The sequence below is a fragment of the Pantherophis guttatus genome, chromosome 10 (genome assembly GCF_059756535.1).
Source record: "Pantherophis guttatus breed Tessera chromosome 10, ASM5975653v1, whole genome shotgun sequence".
NCBI lineage: Eukaryota > Metazoa > Chordata > Lepidosauria > Squamata > Colubridae > Pantherophis > Pantherophis guttatus.
Window position 1 is genome coordinate 28,564,182 of NC_142072.1, and position 22,887 is coordinate 28,587,068.

The 22,887-nt window shown below is 46.9% G+C and overlaps 1 protein-coding gene across 5 annotated transcripts; it reads left to right on the forward strand.

The window, feature by feature from the left end:
* Positions 1–4,822: 4,822 nt before the first annotated feature.
* Positions 4,823–22,251, forward strand: SYNC (syncoilin, intermediate filament protein). Of its 5 annotated transcripts, XR_015729510.1 has the most exons (6): positions 5,063–5,199; positions 8,615–9,574; positions 14,389–15,473; positions 18,347–18,486; positions 21,298–21,422; positions 21,904–22,251. XR_015729510.1 is itself a non-coding variant. In XM_034413210.2 (4 exons), exons 2-4 carry the CDS (start codon positions 8,621–8,623, stop codon positions 21,974–21,976), a joined length of 1,152 nt encoding a protein of 383 aa, XP_034269101.2. In that variant the 5' UTR covers positions 4,823–5,199; positions 8,615–8,620; the 3' UTR covers positions 21,977–22,251. The 5 variants fall into 5 exon arrangements, 2 of the variants coding, with proteins under 2 accessions (XP_034269101.2, XP_087732891.1); XR_015729511.1 differs by lacking the exon at positions 18,347–18,486; XR_015729512.1 differs by lacking the exon at positions 21,904–22,251 and having other exon boundaries at positions 18,352–18,486.
* The last annotated feature ends 636 nt before the right edge of the window (positions 22,252–22,887 follow it).

Here is a 22,887-nt window from a genome sequence, read left to right on the forward strand (position 1 = left end):
ATAATGATCCTCAACAGACCTGTCGTCCAAAAACTTTTCAAGTGTATCCCCCTTTAAAGCCACCCAAGTTAGTGGCCATCACCACATCCACATCCCAAACTCTTGAAGAGCTCAGGAGGAAGTACTGTCTTAAAGGCAAAATACACAACTATCCTAAAATCTCTTATGGAGACAGACTTAGTCATGCTGGTAGATGATTTGTGGTTGGAGCCAAGATGAAAGTGGGACATCTGTCCTTGATCTTTCAGAAGTTTGTTATATCCTCAGCCAAGCCATCCTTCTGGGTCAGCTAGACAGGGGGAGGGGTGGTGATAGCACCTGCAGTGATTCTCCTCCTCACCTCAGTTGCTGTTGGCTTGGAGGGAGAGGGCACTCTTAGCCCTCTCCTTTGTGGGCCTGATCTGTGGATCTGTCTTGGCAAGCCCATGTGACACTCCTGCTTCATGATTGCTCTGGTTGCCAGTCTGCTTCTGGGAGGGATTCAGTGTGCTGGTTATCACCCAGAAAGCCCTACATGGCTAATTAAGAGATTGGAATCTGCTCAACCAATATGGCAGGTTGCTCCAGGTCCCTCAATCAACAGTGGCATTGTCTGGGACCCAAGAATCAGGTTCCCTGTCTGGTGTCTGGGATGAAATTGTCACCGAGATCTAGATGATGCCACCCTGGGAAGCCTTAAAGATCTGGCAATGCCCCAGGTCTTGGGTAGGGTGGGTGGATACCCCACTTGTTAGATATGATTGATATTTTTTTGTTTTGTGTTGATGTTGTTATCCAGACTGTTATATAACATATATAATAGCATGCTATTTATTATTGCATTTTTAATGAATTGATTTTGTATTCTGTTTTATATTTGAGCCACTTAGATTTGCTGTGGAGTCAAGACAATGCTAAAATAAATAAATAAAAAAGATAAGAGATAAGGATGCAAGATTCACCCCCCCCCTACATACTGGTACTTTTTTCTATAGCTGTCAAACTGGGGCAAATCAATTTAGGATTTGTACATGGAGCAGCTGATTGGGGGGACTCCATTGCACTCAGGTTCTGCCCCAGAACAACCCTTATGCAGAGCTACTTAGTAAAGACCTGGTCCACTGTAGTATTTCTCCACCTCATCAACTTTATGATCTATGGACTTCAACTTCCAGAATTTCCTAGCCATGCTCCCATCCCCATGCTGGCTGGGAAATTCTGGGAGTTGAAGTCCACACATCTTAAACTTGCTGAGGGTGAGAACCACCTACCTAGTGTATGCTAGGGAGGAGGCATAGATGTGATGCCCAGAGACCACACTAAAAAAACTCTCCATTTCCTGCTTCAAAGAAGCTTTTGCTACTACCTGACCCAAAATACAGAGAAAATTATTTGGATTTGATGAGCAGGTCACAATTTCTTTTTTCTTCAATAAAGCAGGCTTAAAACAAACCTTGCATTAGGAAGAACTACAAAAGTATGCCAATATGAGTGCAAAATTTGAGAGGCCTGATTAAAGGTATCCTAGCAAAATAAGTAAACAAGTGAAGCAGAAAGCAAACCAAAGGGAAAATAAAAATAAAAATCAGGACATTCATAGAGAAAGTTTACCTGGAGATCATCCAGATGGTTACCATAGAATTGATTTCTCTGTTTCTTAGCATAATCTCTGCTGCTACCCCAAAATAGACCATCTTGCTTGACTAAGCAGGACTTTATGTGCTTTGAACACGCCTGTGCACACACACCAACTCAGAGGCACACACATACAAACCATTCAGGATTTGCTGCAACAGGCAATGTTGTTCTTGGAACCCGTAGCTGCCTTGGGTATTATCAAGTAATCAGCCCCTTCCTCTTGCATGACACACAGCCAACGGTTGCCTGGCTGTGTCCACAAACAGAGAAGGTTTTCAGTCCCCCTGGGCATCAGGAGCTATGCATAAAGGCTCTCCCTTCCTGGCTGCCCCCCCCCCTTCCCTCTCAGGGCCCCTCTTGGCACAGGTGCGTGGGCAGCTCAAGGTGCCCACCTTTGGACTGTTTTTATGCCACAGAAGGCTCCCTTTGACCAGCCCGGCTGACCCTTTGCTGCAACTTTACTGGCCGTTCCTACACTTAGATTTAGTTGGGTATTTATATACACAAGCAACCTCACCCAACTTAGCAGCATTCCTATACTATTGAGTCAAACACCTCTCTGCGATTGGAGGGGGAGAGCGTGTGGGTTGAGCTGCATTCTTGAAAAAGGACAAAAGTACATTTAGGTTTTTAAAAAAGAGCCCTGGGTTTCATTCCTTTTAAAGCCAATTTCTTTTGTCTTTACCCAAGTTTTTGCTGTGCAGCTGCACCCCAAAGTGAGCAAACCAAGGAAATCTTAGGCTTGGCGGCAGAGGAAGGGGCAGTGGGGAGCGGCTTTGTGCCTCTGATTGGTTCAGGGAAGCTTTGGGACTTCAGCCAACAAAGGGAAGGAAGCCAGCAAGGGCTGCAGGCAGCTTCCATGGGCCGACTCCCTTCCCTGGTCAGGCCCCCTTTCCATAGTAAGGCCTCTTGGCCATCAGCTGCCTAGTTAGAGAAATGTTTAAACGCTCAGGTGCCTCAGGTGCATCTGGGAAGAGCTGTTTCTAGGGCTTGTTTCGAACGGTTGGGCTCCCTGGGAGGTTTCATGGAGTTTTGTTAGAAGAAACACTCCGTTCCATTTGTGGAACACCAACCACGAAAGACAACTTCTTGCATGGCCTGCAACCTGGACTCTGCAGGAAGGTTGCTTACTTACAGTAGATTCTTATTTAAAAAGTAAAAGATATTGGGACACCCAGGAGAAACTGTCTCGCTTTTTGCCAGGAACAAACGTGCATGTCACTAGTAAGACTGAACTCTTTATTTCAAAGGCCATTTATATCAGTTTGAGTTTAATTGTAGGGGTGACAACTTATTATGAACATGTCCTATTGTTTTCTTTATATTTCTTTGTATGTTTGTATTAGTTTTATATTTTTAATTTGGTCAAATGACTACAGTTTATCAGTAATTATCCCATCTTATCCTTTCTATTCCATTCCGTCTCATCCCATGCCATCCCATTCTCTCATTATTCCAGTATTTGAAACCTTACACTACAGTCCTTCATACCTTAATTTCCCTAATAGAAACTGCACCGTATCCCACAGTGGGACCTGCAGCCGAGTGAACAAGCGCAGGAACATTTTCACACTAAAGCCTTTGCCGTCCTTACATCTTTCCCTCCCACCTTGCACTACAAGAATCACCTCCCTCTGCCTGGCAGTTGTTGGAGTCACCTGGGATTTCTGCAATGGGCCCCTCAGGTAGAATCTCCTTAAGAAAGCAGCATACAGGCAAGGATGTGAGATATTGTGGCTGTTATTTTAGAAAACAGCACAAATCAACCTTTTGGCTTTGGACACTAAAATGCTTTCAGTATTCTTTGATGACTCACAAACAGCTTGGCAGAGGGCATTTAAGGCAAATCAATCTCTTACCCTTCCAAAAAACCACTGTTAAGATTTAGGTTACATTTTGACAACACAGAGAATTCTGCGGGACTTAACTTTGGTTTGTATAATCAAGCGAGTTTCACATTTTGTCCTACTGCGTTCCAAGAATGAGGATTTGGTCTCTGAGCTTTTGAGGCAGAGATAAACCAACCTGTTCTTGTCTTGCTTGCGGGCTGGGTGACCTTCAACCAGTCATTCTCTCCCCACCCAAACCATCTCACAGGGATGTTGTTATTGGAAAATAGGAGGAAGGAGCTGAATATGTTCACAGCCTTGAGTTAGTTGTAAAAATTATAAAGGCAGGATATAAATAAATAATTCTTTTGGTTAGGATGGTAAAATATAAGTTTTTCTTTACCTTTTTTTTAGCCCTAATGTAGCAGCACTACGGTATTATAAATGCCAGGACACTATTCAGGGTCCAAGACACTCCACTTATCTATTTATTCATTACATTTACCAGTATTTAATATGTAGAAAAAATGAAATATAGAAAAATATAAAGGGGGAAATCATCAAATTTGCAGATGACGCCAAGCAAGATAGATTCAAGATTCAGAATGATCTTGACAGACTTGAACCCCAAGCCCTATCCAACAGCAGGCAATTCAATGGTGACAAAAGTGAAGTTTTAGAAAAACAAATGCACATGTATGGAAGGAGGTACCTGGCTCAACAGCAGTAACTATGAGAGGGATCTTGGAGTCCCAATGGACAATCAACTATGAGCCGGCAGTGTGCAGCAACTGCCAAAAAAGCTAATGCAGTCCTAGACTGCATCAACAGAGGGATAATACCAAGTTCACATGAAGTATTGATACCATTTGACAATGCCTTGGGAAGGCCACACTTAGGATACTGTGTTGAGTTCTGCTCACCACAATACAAAAAAGATGCGGAGACTCTGGAAAGAGTGCAGAGCAACAAAGATGACAAGTGGCCTAGAGGCTAAAGCACACGATGAATGGCTGAATGTAGTCTAACAAAGTGAGGACTAGGGCTGACATGATAGCAGTCTTCCAGTATTTGAGGGGCTGCCCCAAAGAAGACGGGGTCAACCTATTCTCCAAAGCACCTGAAGGCAGGACCAGAAGCAACAGGTGGAAACTAATCAAGGAGAGAGAACAAACCTAGAACTAAGGAGAGATTTCCTGACAGAACAATAAACTTGTGGAATGGCTTGCCTCCAAAAGTTGTGGGTGCACCATCACTGGGGGCTTTAAAGAAGAGGCACTGGACAGCCATTTGTCTGGAACGGTATAGGGTCGCCTCCTTCAGCAGGGGGTTGGACTAGAGGGCCTCCAAGGTCCCTCCCACCGCTCTTATTCTACGTGCCGCCCCCATCTCGCCTCCTTTGAAGCCCTCTTTGCCTTTTACGCCAGAGGCAGCTGAGGGCTTTCGGTAAAACCTAACTGGAAAAGATACTACCAGGTTCCCTTTCTTCCGCGTTTTTGCCATCGCAGCTCACGCGGCTGTCCTCGGGCCCCTCAGCCTCCGCGCCTAGGAGCCCCCAAGAGGGGGAAGCACCACAGTCGCCCCTCCCCCCGCGTCCCCCGGCCCCTCCTCCCACCCCAGGCTCCTCCCTCCGGGCGGGGGGCGGCGGGGGGGGACGCGGCGGGCTTCGGGTTTCCGCTCCTGCTTATTAATAACGGCGCCTCTCCTCATCTCGGGGCAGCCGCGGCTCGAGGTGCCCGTGCCGGAGCGGCAGGTGAGCAGCGCCTGGCGCCGAGTGGGCTCCGGGGCGGCGGCGCGGAGGGCTTGGGGCGGCGGGGCAGCCGGGGGGGCGGAGGGCCCGGGGCACTCCCTCCGGCTGCAGGGCTGGCCAGGCGTCAACTGCCCGGGGCAGGGGGGGAGGGGCAGCCGAGGCTCGTCGGAAAACTTGCAGCAAGAGAAGACGCTGCCCGACTCCCGCCGACCGAGCGAGCGGGAGCTGCCAGGGCGCTTCTAGACCAGCTGTGCAGCCGCCGGGGACTTGGGGAGGCAGGTGTGGCTCCCGCGAGGGGCCCCTTCGCCTGCAAGCCCGGTCTGGAGCCCGCGGAGGGGGCAGCGGCCTTATTTGGGAAAAGGGGCCGATTCTCCTGCGGCGGAGGCTCGCGGGGCTCGGCTCGGCCGTCCGCGCGCGGAAGCCAGCCGCCCCTTCGCTCTCCCGGGCACAGTGGAAGGCGAGGCCGCCCTTGTGCGGCCACCTGTTGCCGGAGCCCCGCCGCTCCTGCTCGCTTTTTTCATCCCCGGGCCGTCCGCCTGGAGCAGCCGGAGCTCGGACTCCGTCCCAAGCGCCGGGTGAATCTCCAGCCCGGAGAGAGCTTCGCTTCGCCACCGCCGCCGGCCGGAGCAGCCTTGCTGATTCACGCGGGCGCAGCCTCCTCACCCGAGGCCGGGAAAGTAGCTGAGCTTCAGGAGTTAGTGAGATCCCGGCGGCGGCGGCGGCTGGTCTGAAGCCCGACGAAGCTGCTCAGATTTGTCGGTGCAATATAATCCGTTCTTGAATTTAATCGCCCGTTTCATTGCTAAATGTTTGATTTGCGCCCTTCATACCTCTTTGGAATGGCATCCCATATCACAGCTCCTGGCTTTCCTCCCGGCTCACTTTCCAACTCCTTTTCCCTCCTTAGTGCAATTTTCTGGTTTGCCAGTAATACCCGGCCTCTCTCTCTGAACCAGAAACTAAAATGGACGAGGTGGATTTGGAGCTGGCAAAAAAGTGTTTGGCTTCATGAGGTCCACTGAGAACTGAGCTAATGAGTTTCTGTTGTGCATGAATTACACTCAAGTTGAGGTGTGAGAAGATGGAAGAGGAAGAAAATGAAGGCGAAATGGGAAAAAGAAAAACAATACTGTAGTTCTCTCTATTTTGGTTTAATCCTACGGTGGGCTTAGAAGAATATGGAAAGAAATGCAAACAGTTTGGGAGGTGGAAGTTGCATACATTCATCAGAAAAACCCACACATAAATTGGAAGATGCTTAAATATTTGGAATTGCATAACACTGACTCAGCTTTCCCAAATCTGGCGCTGTCCAGATACACTGAGATTAAAATTTGCTGGATTCCTAGCCAGCAATGCTAAATAAATCACATAACTTCTTAAACCCACTAATGGGTTGGATCAATATTTAGTTTTAAAAATGTTGCCAAGGTAAGGAGAACATATACATTTATGTCTCGGGCACCAAAATACTTTCACTTGTGCTAATTTATCTCACTTTTCTGCTTAAACCACAGTCCTTCTATGCAAGATGGGTTGGGTGACCACACAAACATTTGAAACAACTGGCAATATTTTTCCACACAAAGACTCCAACCTCAAAACAGCTGCCAATGTTTATTGACAGAAGAGAAACTGCCGACACCTCAAACCAAAGATCTCTCCTGTCATAACAGGGTTAGGAATCCCAGCAGAGTGGATGCCATTCTGAGTGGATGCTGCTAATCAAAACTCAACACTCGCAAAAAGTAAAAGATGCTTATCTGAATAAAAACTTAGGAAAATGGCCACATCATTGAATGAGGCTTAATTTGCCACCTGTGGGCATTGGCAGTCATTGAGCTGAGCAAAGCAACAGACAGGCATGAGCAGAAGCAGAATTAAAACTCTCAAAAACTGTAATGTAAGATCTGTATATGACCTCCCGACCCACTCACCCAGTTCACTTCTCTAGTTTTGGATCTCCTGGGATTTGGGGGCATGAGGCTGGTCTCCTAGATCTGTTTCTAAAGTCCTTGTTTCCTTGATGACCTTCAACCAAGAATTCCTTAGCCCAAAGAAATCTCTTACTTCCTCTCTTCCCGAAGTCCACTTTTCTGCCTCTAAAGTCCTGGAAGAAGACTTTAGAAGGGTAGAATGTTTACAATCTCTGCTAACCTGCAGATTCATAGACCACATGCTACATTAATGCACAACTGCTATATTCTAGGGAAAAAACAATACACAGTTAATCCTTGATTTACAAACCCCAGTTGGGACCAGACATTCTGTTGCTAAGCAAGGTGGTTGTTAAGTGAGTCATGACCGATTTTATGACTTTTTTGCCATCGGTGTTAAGCAAATCACCTCCGTTAAGTGAACCGTGGTCATTAAGCAAATCTGGCTCCCCTCATTGACTTTGCTTGTGGGAAGAGATCACATGACCCCCCCCCCCCCAGGAGACTGCAACCATCATAAATACATTGCTGGTTGCAGAGCGCTGGAGTTTTGATCATGTGATGGGTGATGCTGCAATGGTTGTACGTGTGAGGATCAGTTGTATGTTACTTTTTTCAGCACTGTTGTAACTTCATATGATTGCTAAATGAATGGTTATAAGTTGAAAATTACCTGTGTATATTGTTCTGCCCTTTCCATATTAGTCTCCAGTGAGACTGACTTGTAAGAACCCACCATCACCTGCTGGTGAAGAATGCAACAGAGAGAGTTTAGAAAAGAAAATTCTTCAGTTTGTTTTCTAATCCCATGTGCTACCTAAAAAAAGGCAAATGAGTGGCATGTAAATTGACAAAATATGGGCAAATAAAGGTCACACACTTGTGTTTGTGTGGTAGGTACTCCACACAAGGGTTGGGGTCTTCTTATACTTTCCCCAAACTAACTTGTCAGAAAGTATTTAAGAAATCCTGTGTGCCCCTGTCTCTCCTCTGCATTACACCCTTCCCAGAAATGGAAAAGTTAATCATTTTGCTGAGAACGTTCCCTGTTCCAGGATGACATCATATGAAGGCTGTACAGATGATGGCTTAGAGCAGACGTGGCCAAATAATATAATGGCTGTTTCGAGTTTTGTGGGGAAGGGATCAGGAAGGGGCCCCGGGATGCAAGACCAGCCTCTTGGCAATTACATTCAGAAAAAGGATTTCAGTTTTAAAGCGCTGTAATTCAAAACAGAACTGCTGGGCAAGAAAGCTTTTTAAATATTTTAACAGCAGAAATGCCGTGCCACTGTGATTCCTTTTCATATTCTCCTTTCTTAAATAATGCCCTCAAAAGTCTTTCTATGACTTCTTGATTTAATGTCTTTAAATCTCCACTTTCCTACTCTATTTACAATATAAAGCTATGGCATCTGTGTGGTACAAGGATATGCCTGTTTCTTGAGATCTGATTCATAGTTTCCTTTCTCTTTTTCAAGAGAGAGATGGCAGATTTTGAACTTCCAGTGGAGCAGGATAGTGAAGAAACCTTGGAGCCAAATATTGCCAGTGTAGGAACACTGCCAGAATTTAACCAAGAAAATGTCCCTGAGTTCTTCTACATGGACCCCATTAGTGCTCAGTTCCAACAAAATCCTGAAATTGCTGGGGCCTCGCTGGAGTCTCAGGATTCCATGACTTGCCAAGACTTGTCTGCTGCTGAGAGCCAACATGTGGACATGGAAGATCTTGGGGAACGTTTCCAGCAATGCATTGAAGCAGTAGAACAGCTAGAGGAGGAGAGGGACTCTCTCATTAAGGAACTCACACTCTTACGCCAACCAGCTCTCGAGGAACTCCAACGGGCCCACGAAGAGATTCTGGAAGCCTACAGGCTCCATACCAAAGTAGAGCTGGAGAAAGATAACCTGCGGGATGAGATTCGACAGGTGAAGCAGAAGCTATTTAGGGTGACGCGGGAGTGCGTGGCATGCCAGTATCAGCTGGAAACCAGGAGGTACGAAGTCGCTCAGCACGTGGACTACCAAAAAGAACTGGAGAACAGAGTCAGCCAGCTCTCACAAGAGCTGTCCCAGTTGAAAGAGACTTGTGAGGAAGAGAAGGAACATTTTAGGCAGAAGCTGAAGGCTCCACGGCATGAGAGGAGCAGCCGTCACCTCCAAGAGAGCCGGCGGCTTTCCATGGAATTTGAGAGTTTTGTACTGGAGAACCGTCAGTGCTTGGAGGAGCATTATGAACCGAAGCTGATGCGCCTCTTGGAAAGGAGAGAAGCCAGCAGCAAAGCCTTGCAAACGACACAGAGTGAAATCCACAGACTGAAGGAGACCCTGAGGCCGTTGCAGGGAGAAGTCAGCAAGTTGCTACTGCAAAACAGGAACCTGGAGGAACAGATTCTGCTGATCAAGCAGAAGCGCGATGAAGAGGTCCTGCAATACAAGGTAAGCCTTATGGCCTCCACCCACCCTTTCCGGTTAGCTGTTAGGCCATTTGATGCAGCACTTGCCCGGCAAGGTAGCTTGGCAGGGCAAAAGAAGTTTCGAGCTAAACTCGATCATTGAGAACAACATTGGGCTGCTGCAGGTGAGTGAATCTACTGGTTAAGAAGGGGGGGGGGATCATTTCAAGAATAACTCTATAAAGCTTTCCTCTGGAACATTAGCTTTGTGTCTTGTCAGGCGCAAACAACCAGACCCACACGGGGGTCAAACTAGCTACTTAATTGTTCTCTGCCTATAATACAGGAATCTCCCAGTCTGGCAGCTTTCCTCTGGGAAAGGCCAGATAAACCTCAAAGGCCTTTGGGGCAAGGCCAGACTGGCTTTCATGTGCTCACCTAGTGAGTCTAGACCAGGGGTTGGCAACCTTAAACACTCAAAGAGCCACTTGGGCTCTTTGAGCCCAAGCTCTGGCTCATGCCTCGACTGGAGACCTAGTGGCCGCCTGGGACAGGGCGGCCGCTGGAGCTCTGGATCGGGTCATGCCTTTGCGGCCTCTAACCTGGCGTCGATCTCATCTGGCTCCTTGGTTCACTGAGGAGCTAAGGGAGATGAAGCGCCGGAAAAGACGCCTAGAGAGTAGTTGGAGGGCTAGTCTTTCTGAATCTGACCGGACACTGATAAGATCTCATATTAAGAATTACCTAGTGGCGATAAAAGCAGCAAAGTGTAATTATTTTGCTGCTCTTATTGTGTCATCAGAGAACCGCCCAGCCGCCCTGTTTAGGGTGACCCGCTCCTTGCTCCACCAGAGAGTGCGGGAGGACCCCTTGGAGGGTAGAGCCGAGGACTTTGTACAGTATCTGCATGATAAAATCACTCAGATTCGGGAAGGTCTGGACTCTGACTGGATAGTTTCAGGGGGGATGACTGAGGCAGGTCTTGAGAATGTTATCTGGGATGAGTTTGATCCTGTGACTCCTGACGACGTGGACAGGATTCTGGGTAGACTGAATGCAACCACATGTTGGTTAGACCCGTGTCCCTCCTGGTTAGTGCTGGCTTCTCGGGAGGTGACGCGAGGCTGGCTCCAGGGGATTATAAATGCTTCATTGAGTGAGGGTGACTTCCCCGCCGCCTTGAAAGAGGCGGTGGTGAGGCCTCCTCAAGAAGCCTTCCCTGGACCCGGCAATGTTGGTTAATTATCGTCCGGTCTCCAACCTTCGTTTTGTGGCGAAGGTTGTCGAGAGTGTGGTTGCGCAACAGCTTCCCCAGCACCTGGATGAGACGACGTATCTGGATCCGTTCCAGTCGGGTTTCAGGCCTGGGTACAGCACGGAAACGGCATTGGTCGCGTTGGTTGATGATCTCTGGAGGGCTTGGGACAGGGGGTGCTCCTCTGTCCTGGTCCTGTTAGACCTCTCAGCGGCTTTTGATACCATCGACCATGATATCATGCTGCACTGGTTGGAAGAGTTAGGGGTGGGAGGCACTGTACTACGGTGGTTCTCCTCCTTTCTCTCCGGCCGGTTGCAGTCTGTGTTGGCAGGCAGAGGTCGACCCCGAGGCCCCTCATATGTGGGGTGCCACAAGGGTCGGTCCTCTCGCCCCTTTTGTTCAACATTTATGTAAAGCCGCTGGGTGAGATCATCCGTGGTTTCGGGGTGAAGTACCACCAGTACGCTGACGACACTCAGATGTACATCTCCACCCCAGACCACCCCAACGATGCCCTTGAAGTGATGTCTTGGTGTCTGGAGGCCGTGCGGATCTGGATGGGGAGAAACAGTCTCAGGCTCAACCCATCCAAGACCGAGTGGCTGTGGTTTCCGACGTCCCGATATAGTCAGTTGACGCCATCGCTGACTATTGGGGGCGAATCGCTGGCTCCCACGGAGAGGGCTCGCAACTTGGGCGTCCTCCTGGACTCACGGCTGTCTTTAGAAAAGCACTTGACGGCCGTGACCGGGAGGATTTTTCATCAGGTTCGCCTGATTCGCCAGTTACGTCCCTTTCTGGATCAGGACTCTTTACGCACGGTCACTCATGCCCTCGTCACTTCCCGCCTGGACTACTGCAACGTTCTCTACATGAGGCTCCCCTTGAGGAGCACCCGGAGGCTCCAACTGGTGCAGAGTGCGGCTGCGCAGGTGGTTATGGGAGCGACATGGTGTTCCCATGTAACACCCTTCCTGCGCGAGCTGCACTGGCTCCCGGTGGTCTTCCGTGTGTGCTTCAAGGTCTTGGTTTCCACCTTTAGAGCGCTCCATGGCTTAGGACCTGGTTATCTACGGGACCGCCTGCTGCCACCAGTAGCCTCCCACCGGCCGGTACGCTCTCATAGAGAGGGGCTCCTCCAGGTGCCGTTGGCCAAACAATGTCGACTGGCGGCCCCCAGGGGGAGAGCCTTCTCTGTGGGGGCACCTACTATCTGGAATGAGCTCCCCCCGGAGATACGGAGGATCCCGGATTAAAGGCACCTTCCGCCGCACTCTCAAGACCTTTTTATTCCATCAGGCTGGCCTGGCCTAATTTTTTCCCTTTTTTCCTTTTTAAAACACAAATTTTAATTCGTTTTTAATTTATTGGGGTGTTTTAAATCTGTCTTCGGCCAAATTGTTTAATTCGGTTTTATTCTGTTTTTAAATTTTGTACTTATGTGCTTTTATCTTGTGGCTGTTCACCGCCCTGAGTCCTTTGGGAGTAGGGCGGTATACAAATCAAATAAACATAAAACATAAACATAAAACAACAGCGGAGCCACAAAACCTGGGTGGGCGTGGCCAACTCGATGTCACTCACTCCGACCCAGTCACATGACCCCCCCAGCCACACCTACCCAGCCACAAAACCATTCTGTCTCCCCCTCTCCCTATCTCCCCCTCACCCCCACCCCGTGTCTTCCTCCCTCTATACTGTATCTCTCCCTCTCCCTCCCCTGTCTATGTATCACTCTATGTGTCTCTGTGTCTCTGTCTCTCTCTCTCCCCTCTCTCTGTATATATGTGTGTGTGTCTCTCTCTCCCCCTCCCTTCGGGCGACTGTCCTCTTCTGCCCCACTCCTCTTGTGATGCCCTGGCCGGCATGGCTGAGCCAGAAGCAGGTGCATGCATGAGGAGACCCTTCCCAAGCGAGCACCAAAGCTTAGGAGGGTCTTAACAGGACGTGGTTTTTCTCCTGCACTAATGCTTCAGCCATCGCTTTGCCATTTCATCCCCCACCCCCCGCAGTTCTTCAGCCAAGTGTGGAGGGTGCAAACTCCAGCCCAAAGCGGCAGGAAGCGAAGGCTGCCTTACGTGCAAATGTGACATGAAGGCAGGTACAGGGAAGCTTCACTCCTGCACTCTCCTCCTCCTCCCACTCTTGTGATGCCCTGGCCGGCTGAGCCAGGAGGATGCGCACGTGCGGGGAGACCTTCCTTAAACGAGCCGCTGCCCGCCCCGGGCGCACCTTTCCTGAGCTTCGGCGCTTGCTTGAGAAGGGTCTCCCTGTGTGTGTGCAGCTCACAGCCAGGGTGTCACAAGACTGGGAGGAGATCCAGCAATGGCCAGATCATTAATCAGGAGAGAAGCTGCGTCCTGCTAAGACCCTCCTAAGCGAGTGGCCGCCCACCCCACACGCAACTTTGCTGTGTTTTGGCGTTTGCTTGAGAAGGATCTCCCCACATGTGCGCACACTCCCGGCTTGGGGGAGGAGAGTGCAGGAGCGAAGCTGCCTTGTACCTGCCTTCGTGCCAAATTTGCGCATAAGGCAGCTTTTGCTTCCTGCCGCTTCGGGCTGGAGTCAAAAAAAGAAATAAGAGGGGCGAGGGCTGGGGCCAACCAGTGATGGGACAGGGAGCCACGGCAGAGGGCCCAAAGAGCTGCATGCGGCTCTGGAGTTGGGGATTGCCGACCCCTGGTCTAGACCCATGTCCCATTTGAGCCCCCCAACTCGGATGGTTGCTTTGCAACACATTTACAGGTCGTTCTTGACTTGCAACCACAATTGGCACCAGCATTTCCATTGTTGAGCAAGGTGATTATTAAATGAGTTGCATCCCATTTAATAAACTTTTTTGCCACAGTTGTTAAGAAAATCTGCAATTTTTATAATGAATCACACCATCATTAAGCCAATCAGGCTTCCCCCATCAACTTTTCTTATTAGAAACCGGCAGGGAAGGTTGCAAATTGTGATCGCATGATGCTGGGACACTGCAACTGTTATAAATACTTGCCAGTTGCCATGCATCCAAATTTTGATCATGTGACTGTAAGTAACTGTGATGGTCATGTGAGGACCAGTCATACAGTGCTGTTGTAACTTCAAACAGCAAATTGAAGGATTATCTGTATTGTCTTTGACACACAAATCCAAACCAAATATGACAGTCATAATGAAGTCATTATATGAAGCAAGCCAGAGAAAAGCTTGTCACTTTCTATGCCACCTTCTTAGATATAACTCTGATTATCTTGACTAACAAGCCTCAAAAGTTTGTTATCTATATATGAATAAGTAAAGAAATTGTCTTGTGTTTCCTCAAAGGCGCTGTAAGCTTACATTCAGTTTACAAAGGAACTATAATTATGTTGGTTCATGAGAAAATAATCTGAAATTCATGACTGAGCTGCATCTTTATTAGGCTTTATCTGCTGTGGAAGTTATTTTAAACAGGGGTGTAGAAGCATAACTCCCTGCCGTCCATCAAGCTCAGCTGGGCTGGGGCTTTATTGCAGTTCAGTAGCAGAGGCAGGGAGCCCGTTTTGTGTTTTCATCTTGATTTAACAAGTCCTTTCAAGAGCTGGGTTTTATTTATCCTTTCTCATACGCAGGGTGTTTGGTGGGAGATCACTACGCCATGTAGGGGACAGATGTTGTGGAACGATGGAACTTCTGAATAGATTCGCTTTTGACGTTTTTTTCTGTTTAGAGCAGCTTTTCGAATCTGCAGCACAACTTGCAGCTCATAGGGATTGTAACTCCAGCAGAGTCGGAATTCCAACAGTGGCCTCCTTTTCTAAGGAAACTTTATTGCTCTTCTTCAATTATTCAAATTCTCTTTGTTCAAAAAGGAAAAACTAGCAGGATTAGGGAAAGCTATTTACTTGTTCAGTGAGATTTTAAAACCGTGATCTGACCCCTCTCTGGAGAGTATATAAATAACGGCCTCTTTTTGTGGCCACAGAAGCACATTTTGCTTTCTATGAATAGGACTGATCTGTAACATATTCAGCCAGTGAGGACTTTGAAGGAACCCTGGATCTGGGGGGACATCAGAATAATAAGAGTTTTGAAATGCACCGAGACCAGACTCAACGTTTCTTTTCAGGAACAGACTACAACTAACAAGCCACAAATGCCTCTGAAACGGCACCAAGGGCTATCACGCAACACCCTCAATACAGGTAGTCCTTACCGTCATTCATTTAACAGCTGAAATTATGACACTGAAAAAAGTGATGACGGTCCTTGCACTAACAACCATTGCAGCCTTACCACAATCATCTGATCAAAATTCAGGCCCTTGGCAACCTGTGTGTATTTATGAAGGTTGTGGTGCATCCTATGCAATCCACCTTTTGCTACTTCCCAGCGAGCAAAGGCTGACAAGCAAAGTCATTGGAAGCTGAGCAGCAACAAAGTTTGTAAAATCAGGTGCAACTCTTAACAACGGAAAGCCTGTCTCCAATTGTTGTCATGTCAAGAATTATTTGTATCAAGAAACATCAGCATAAGATGATTATAGTGTTACATTAGTAACATATCTTTAAGATAGTTTAATATCTTTCATGTGCAAAGATAATTGGAATGAACAAAATCATTTAATCTCATGATTAGCAAATAGTGAATTATATCACTTCTACAGGCCAGCAAACTTGTAACTAAGGTCATACCGCAAAATTATTTCACCAATCAGGTAATTATTCCTACTTTTAAAAACTTTTAAAGTGTTCATGTTATTGTATAAACTTTGATTTGGCCTTTAAAGGGCTTATATAATTTCCCCCCCTCCCAGCTACATTTGTTTTCATGCATTTTCAAAACAAAAAATACAGTATAGAACATATGAAAGCTAGCACTGTAAATGCATTTTGGGGTTAGGGTTTTTACAGTAGTGGCCAAAATTGTGGAAGCCTTTTGGAAAAAGTGTATTTTTGAGGTTTGATGGCTAATAACACCACTTTTTTTTTTTTTTTTTTTTTGGAGTTTCAAGATAATCATATTCCAGTGCTGGAATGGCCTGGGAATAGCCCAGACCCAATTGAAAATCTATGGAGCCATTGATATATAATTTTATGGTACTACTTAGTGGCGTGATTCTGCCGGTTCGCATCATTTCGGGAAAAGCGGTTGTTAACTTTCGGAGCAGTTTGGCAAACTGGTTGTTGGAAGAAATCATTACGGCAGAGAACTGGTTGTTAAATTACTTGAATCCCACCACTGGTACTACTCCAAAAAAGTGTGGTGTTATTAGCTAGTTTTAGAAAATACACTTTTTCCAAAAGGCTTCCACAATTTTGGCCACTACTGTATGTTACATATGAACTAGGCCCAGAATACTGGTGTACTATGAAGTCTGTTTGGCAGCCATTTTGTTTTCAGGTTACTGTGGTCATTTCATGCAATCAGTTGCCCAGACTGATTGATCAATTTAAAACCAAATGTCAATTTAAATGAAACAAACAGGCAATTCTCATTTAGCAAACTGCCTTGTTTAATGAACACATGCAGTTATGACTGTTAAAAAGCTTACCGTTACAACCAGTCCTCATATTTATGCCTTTCAAGGGTCTGTAAAGCAAAGATTGTGAGGAGTCACGGTTACATTTATTGACCATTTTGTTTAATGACCGAGTTGCCAGCCCCAGTTGTGGTCACTCAACAAGGAATACCTTTAATTTATTCAAATTATTATAAGGTTAGAGATTCCATGAAAGATGCAGCATGTGATTTGGCTGAATTAAAAGGTGTTAAGATTTTCAAGTGCAGCACAGAATCTGATAAATCCAATGAAACTCTGAACACGAGGCAACTGATAATCAGTTTTATTGTTTTGATCAAAACTCAAAACTGGGCGACCTTTTTTTTTTTATTTATTTGATTTATATGCCGCCCTTCTCCAGAGACTCAGGGCGGCTTACAATGCGTTAAGCAATAGCCTTCATACTTTTGTATATTTATACGAAGTCAGCTTATTGTCCCTATAAACTGGGTCCTCAATTTACCCACCTTAGAAAGGATGGAAGGCTGAGCCGACCTTGAGCCTGGTGAGAATTGAACTCGCAGTAATTGCAGGCAGCTGGATGTTAAATGCTGCCTTAGGAGGCATTAGCCTCCTTCGCCACTCAGGCTCCTATCTTAAACAGAGCAGGCAGAGAGAAAAAGAAAAAGCTGAAGCCACCACGTGCAAAAACTTTCTCGAACTTCTTATAAACACATAATTTCATATCCATTAGTTCATGCAAACCTCATGATTTTCTCAGCGCTCTGCAAACAAGGGACCTTAGAAGGGGAAAGGCCTATAGCCCAGAGCTTTGTTAGGGGGTGCTATCTCACATTAGGTTGCTGCGAATACACATTTTAAGTTACAAGCGAGGTTATTCGGCAATTAGCCTAAAGACTTTATCTTTGCAGTTGGCACATTAGGTTACAATGGAGCTCAGCTCAGCAGGGAATCAAAAGTTGAGTTAGGTACACTTTGTGTATGCTCTAATCCTTTCAATGGCAGATACCATAAATCTCCTCTGTATTTGGGAGAGAGCTTTCGGGGTTTTTTTGTGATAAGTCCAGACCTCTATTGGCACTTTGCTCCCTTCTAAGAAATGCCTCTAGGAGAGAAGAGCCCAGCAGACTGCATAAGCCCCCTTCTCCCATATTGCCCGCCATCTCTCGGTGTTGGTGAATTTTTTGGACACATACACACAGGGCAAAAGTCAACCTTGGGGATCTTTTTGCAGAAGCACTGCTGCCACAGCTACATCGCTGGCGTTGCCTTGAACAATGAACTGTTGCTCGGGCTCGGGGTGCTGGAGGATCGGCTCCTCAGTGAAGAGTCTTTTTAATTTCTCAAATGCTTTTTGGCACTCTAGTGACTAGGCCAGCAGTTGTGCTGGACGCGGCTTTGAAGTGGGGAGGTTGTTTTCAGTAGCTCCATTAGGGGTAGGGCTACTTCTGCAAATGCTGGAATGAATTGCCTATAGAAGTTTGCGAACCTTAGGAAGCTTTGGAGCTGTTTGCAGTTGCATGGGGGTTGCCAGTCCAGCACCACTTTCACTTTCCCTGGATCCATCTCAATCCCCTCACTTGACATTCGGTAGCCCAAGTAATCTAGGGAAGTCTTATGGAATTCACATTTAGAGAGCTTTAAATAGAGCTTCGCAGCGAGTTTTTTTTCCAGCACTTGCCATACTAATTTAACATGTTCTTCCAGCGTTTCACTAAATATAAGAATGTCATCCAGGTAAACTAGGACCCCCTTGTAGAGATGCTCATGCAGCACCTCATTGATTAGCTGCATGAATATGGCGGGGGCTCCCTGGAGCCCAAACGGCATGACCTTAAATTGGAAGCTGCCCAGTGGGCAGTTGAATGTGGTCTTCCATTCGTCCCCCTCCCTAATTCGTATCCGGTAATAGGCTTCTCTTAGGTCCAGCTTGGTGAGCACCTTGCCGTTCACCAAGCTTAGCATGTCATTAAGGGGAGGGGGTAGGTGTTCTTCACGCACATGGCATTAATTTCACGAAAATCAATGCAAAGCCTCATCCTCCCGTTTTTTTTGTTTTTGAACAGCACAGGAGCCGCCACTTGGGATTTGGCAGGTTGAATGAAGCCCCTTGAAAGAATGAAGTTGGCCTTGATGTATTTTCTCAATTCAGTCATTTCTTTTGGGATCATGGAGTACATTTTTGGCTTTGGCAACTTGGCTTCCGGTATGAACTCAAATCGCGCAGTCTGTAGGGTGATGGGGAGGAAGTTGCAGTCCTACTTGCTAAAGGTGGCTGTCAAAACTCAATATTCCTTGGGCACCTAAGGACAGCCAGGGAGCCCATCTGTGGCGGCTGCAGCGTTTTCCAGCCGGCTGCAGCTGCTGGGGTTCAGTGCCTGTTTATTTGGCGAAATTGGCAGCAGTGGGCCAATGCCTATTCTTAGCTTTCGGTAGCCATTTTCCCATGTGATGGTCAGGCCCCACTTGTCAAAGTCAAGCAAGACCTAGTATGATTGATTCAGTGATTTTGGGGGCTAATACGAAACATATAAGCTCCTGGTGGCGTCTCATTTCCAGTCTAACAAGCTCCATTACTAAAGTGGCTGGGGCTCCGCCTATTAGTGTCCCATCAACCTGCTCAAAGCGTATGGGGTGTACCAGGGGTTTCATGCTTATTCCTAGCTGTTGGACAATTGGGAGGCTGATAAGACACACCTGGTGCAGCCGGTGTCTATGATGGCCTCTATGTCCCCCTAGCACTACTATCCGGGACTTAATGAAGAAGGGGCTGATGGCTTCACTTACCATCGGATCCTCTTCCCCACTGCTCCCACTGGTGGAGCCTGGAGGGGTCTCTGAAACTGGAGTTTCCGACGGAGAGGGGAGGAACCTCAGCAGCTTGTTGGGCGATCCTTCCCTTGTCTGGTGACTTCTTTGGGATTTTCCTTCCCCAAGATGCCGATGGAGTTTGGAGTTGAGGGACTGGGGCTGAAGCCAGGCACAGACACTTGTGGCCTTGCTGGCCACATTGGAAGCACTTCATCATTCCCGGCAGTGCCGGTTGTGGCGCTTCAGCCAGTTTTGCAGGGGCTTGGCGAGTCCCTGCAAAAGGCGTTCAAGCCAGTCTCAATTTCTCAGCCAGCCTTCGGAATTCCCAGACGAGTTCTTTTGGGGGTCAGCCCACTTGCTTCAGGGCTTTGATTCGAATTTCAGCTTCCTCTCTGTGGGCTGTTTCCTCAAATTGAGCCCTGAGCAGTTGCATGAATTCGTCAGTGTCTTCTAGCTCTGGGGCCCCTTCATCATGTAACTGGGCTATCCACTCCGCTGCTTCTCCCACCATCATGATGTCAGCAATTACCAACACTATATCCTGATCAGTTTGGTACTGGTCCCCATAATGGTCAATGTAGGACCAAATCCAGTTCAGGAAATAGACCAGCCTCCCCGGGGTTCCATCAAATGTTTTGAATCACGAGGGAGGGGTGGCTGGTGGTGCAGGAGGCTGAAGAGCGATCCACTTTGTGCCGAGTGAAATTAAGCCCATGCTTCACTCTGGACGGTCACGGCTCTGAGGCCCAGAAAAGTGAATGTGGGTTGAGCCAGGACTCATGGGGGCTGGCTGTTTGGGGTAGGCTGTGCGATGCTGCCCATGCGGAGTTGGTCAAATCACTCCTGAAGCCCCACTAGTGACTGGCTCCGCAACGGTGGCAGGAGACTCCATTTCCTGGAATCACTGGGCTCAGGAAGCCTCGTCACTCTCCATTCGAAGGCCTAGGCGTGCACCGTTCTGCTCATTGCAATCAGGTTCCTGCAGTGTTGCCACAATTGCCAACTCCTGAGGCAGCTCGGCTCCCGTGACTTCCCCATGGGGAAGGATCCAGCTGAGCGATCTGCCAGGGCACCGGCTCTTTGGGCCGGGCACCTCGTCAACCCTCAGCCTTCACAGTCTCTGCTGCTGGTACCACGCTCTCCGAAGGGGAGTAGGTGGTCTCGAGAACAACCTCCAAGCTAGTTCCTGTAGCTCCTTCTGTAGTTGCCGTCTTCTCCATCTTCCCTGAGTCTTTGCGCCGCCGCGCAAGTGGATCAGCGCTTTGGGCTTAGGACCCTGGAGTGGGGAGCTGGATTGAGTTTTTAAAGTAGATTCGGATTAATGTCAGGGTTCCAACACCCCCAACCAAGTAAGACTCCGAGGCAGGCATTTCCTCAAAGTTCCATTTTATTAGAGATGTCATATTGACACATCTGGCAAAACCCGAATCTGAAGTCTCCCGGGTTTTCCCCACCCAAAGGAAAGTCAAAGTTCCTTTCCTGGCACCCACATGTCCATCACACGCTCTAATCAGATCACCATCATAACTGGAGTTGCTTCCCAGTCATGCCTCTCCAGGTGTAGGCTGAATGTCCTTGACTCCCAGTGAATGTTATGGCTATACATTTCACCCCCCTCCCAGCATGTCCATCCACCAAGTGTGGCAGCCCTGAAGATCCAAAGAAAAAGATGGCCTCCAGGGCTGACACTCTATTTGCAAGTGTCCATTTTAATTCAGTTGTCCATTGCCCAAGTTCACACTGAAGGAGCTGTTCCTTAATATTGCAAAGCCACGTCCGTCTTGACTGCAACATAAGGCCACCATGAAGAATTTAAAGCTTTCTTTTTTAGAAGATCATTTACATACCAGTAGATAGATCTCAGTTTGCCATTTGTTTAGCGATCCTTCAAAATCAAAGGCACGGAAAAAAGTTCTCACCAGCCCTCACACAACCTATGCAGTATCCCGTCATGTGATCAGAATTTGGGGGCTTGGCAACTGTATTTATGATGGTTGCAGTTTGCAGTGATCAGCACTTATGATTTTCCCAGCTGAATTCTGACAAAGTTAATGGCGGAAGCTTGATTTGGTTAACAGCATGATTCATTTAATAACTCTGGCAAAATATGTCATAAAATCGGGTATAATTCAATAACTGCCTTGCTTAGCAACACAATCCGAACTCTGGTTGTAAATTGAGGATTACCTGTCTTTTTTGCCCACAGGAGCAAGTGGAGGAGATGGAAAACAGAATAAGGGAACTGAAGACTGGAGTTCAACTTCAGCAACGAAAGAACCAAGAATTGGAAGAACTGAAAGTCAGTTTACATCAAGAACTGTCCATTTACAAGTAGGTTTCATTTCTTTGATCCATATCCATGTAAAAGCAAAATAAGGAAGAAAACACCATTACTAGAGAAGGGTTTGAAAATAATTGAAGAAACACTTTGGGGCCATGATTTTTTCTACCTTTGTAGCTTACTTCCTTAGCCTTTGGGCTAGGAGTGTAGCATAGTAGCCACTCTTACTATACTAACAGTGTAGCATCTCACTCTGTACGGAATATTTAGAAAAACCATGGTGGCATAATTAGTATATAATCTAAATATTTTGTGTAGATAGGATGTTTGTACAATATTCAAATTATAACAAATAGATATCTTGCTTTGATATAAAAATGGTTATATAACTTTTTCTACTGTCAAATTTTCTCCTAAGTAGGATCTATAAGAGTTGAGAGTTCAAAGCAGGAGCGCAAATGTTATTTTGCAATATATTGTCTTTTGTAACAGAACTGATGCAGTTGCGTAACCAATTCTCAATTCTCACAGAGGCTGCTTGGAAATGTATGGGCAACTCTGCGAATCGGAAGTGAAGGAAGATGAAGATAAAGACGAAGACTGAATCCCACGCACAGCCATCTTTCCCTCTGCTTACCAATATGGACTCCATCCGACTAATACTGGTAGCAACCAATAAGCAAGATTTCTAGGATGAGAGTTTGCATTTTTACTGTCAAAAAGGATTATGATTTTTGAGATGTGACCATTATGACAGACCTGATATTAACAGAACACCAGATAAGCATTATCAGCAATTGTTAACATGTACTCGGATGACATGTCAAAACCTTTGTCAATATTTAATTTTCTGTATAAAACTTGCTTATGAATAGTGAAGCGAGCTTTTTGTAGACTATCAATGTATGTTATTAAGAAACAAAACTTCAAAAACTTTTCATACAAGAACTGCTTTCCTATAGGGGTTTTTCAATCTATGACATTCAATCAGCAACCATTCCAAGTTATGACACCAAAAGAATGGTAGTTATGACCAGTCATTAGACTTCTGGCTGTCCTAGCAGCCCCACAATCACATGATTGCAACTTGGCAATCTATTTGCACTTACAACCAATTGCCAAGCACACTGTGATCACCATTTGCAACCTTGTGTACTTCTCCAGAAAAGTGAACAAGGAAGCTAGCAGGGAAAGTTTATTTATATAAGACAATTTATATGGCTGCCCACTCACTCTCAGTAATTGTGAACAGCATACAAAAATAAAAACCAAAATTGCAAGTTTTAAGTCTCTCCAACTCACATTGTGCCCCTTCCTCCCCATCCCACAGGGCAGTGAGTTACCTGCCTGCAAGCCTAGACTGGCAACTTCCTCCCAGGTCCCCCACAGATTTTGATTGTGGGAAGCTGGCAGGAAATTGTCTCACCTAACCACCCAGATGACAGCAACCAGGACTGCAGGAATTGCTGCTGCTAAGTGGTGTGATACAGAACTATTGCAAAAAAGTTGCATAAC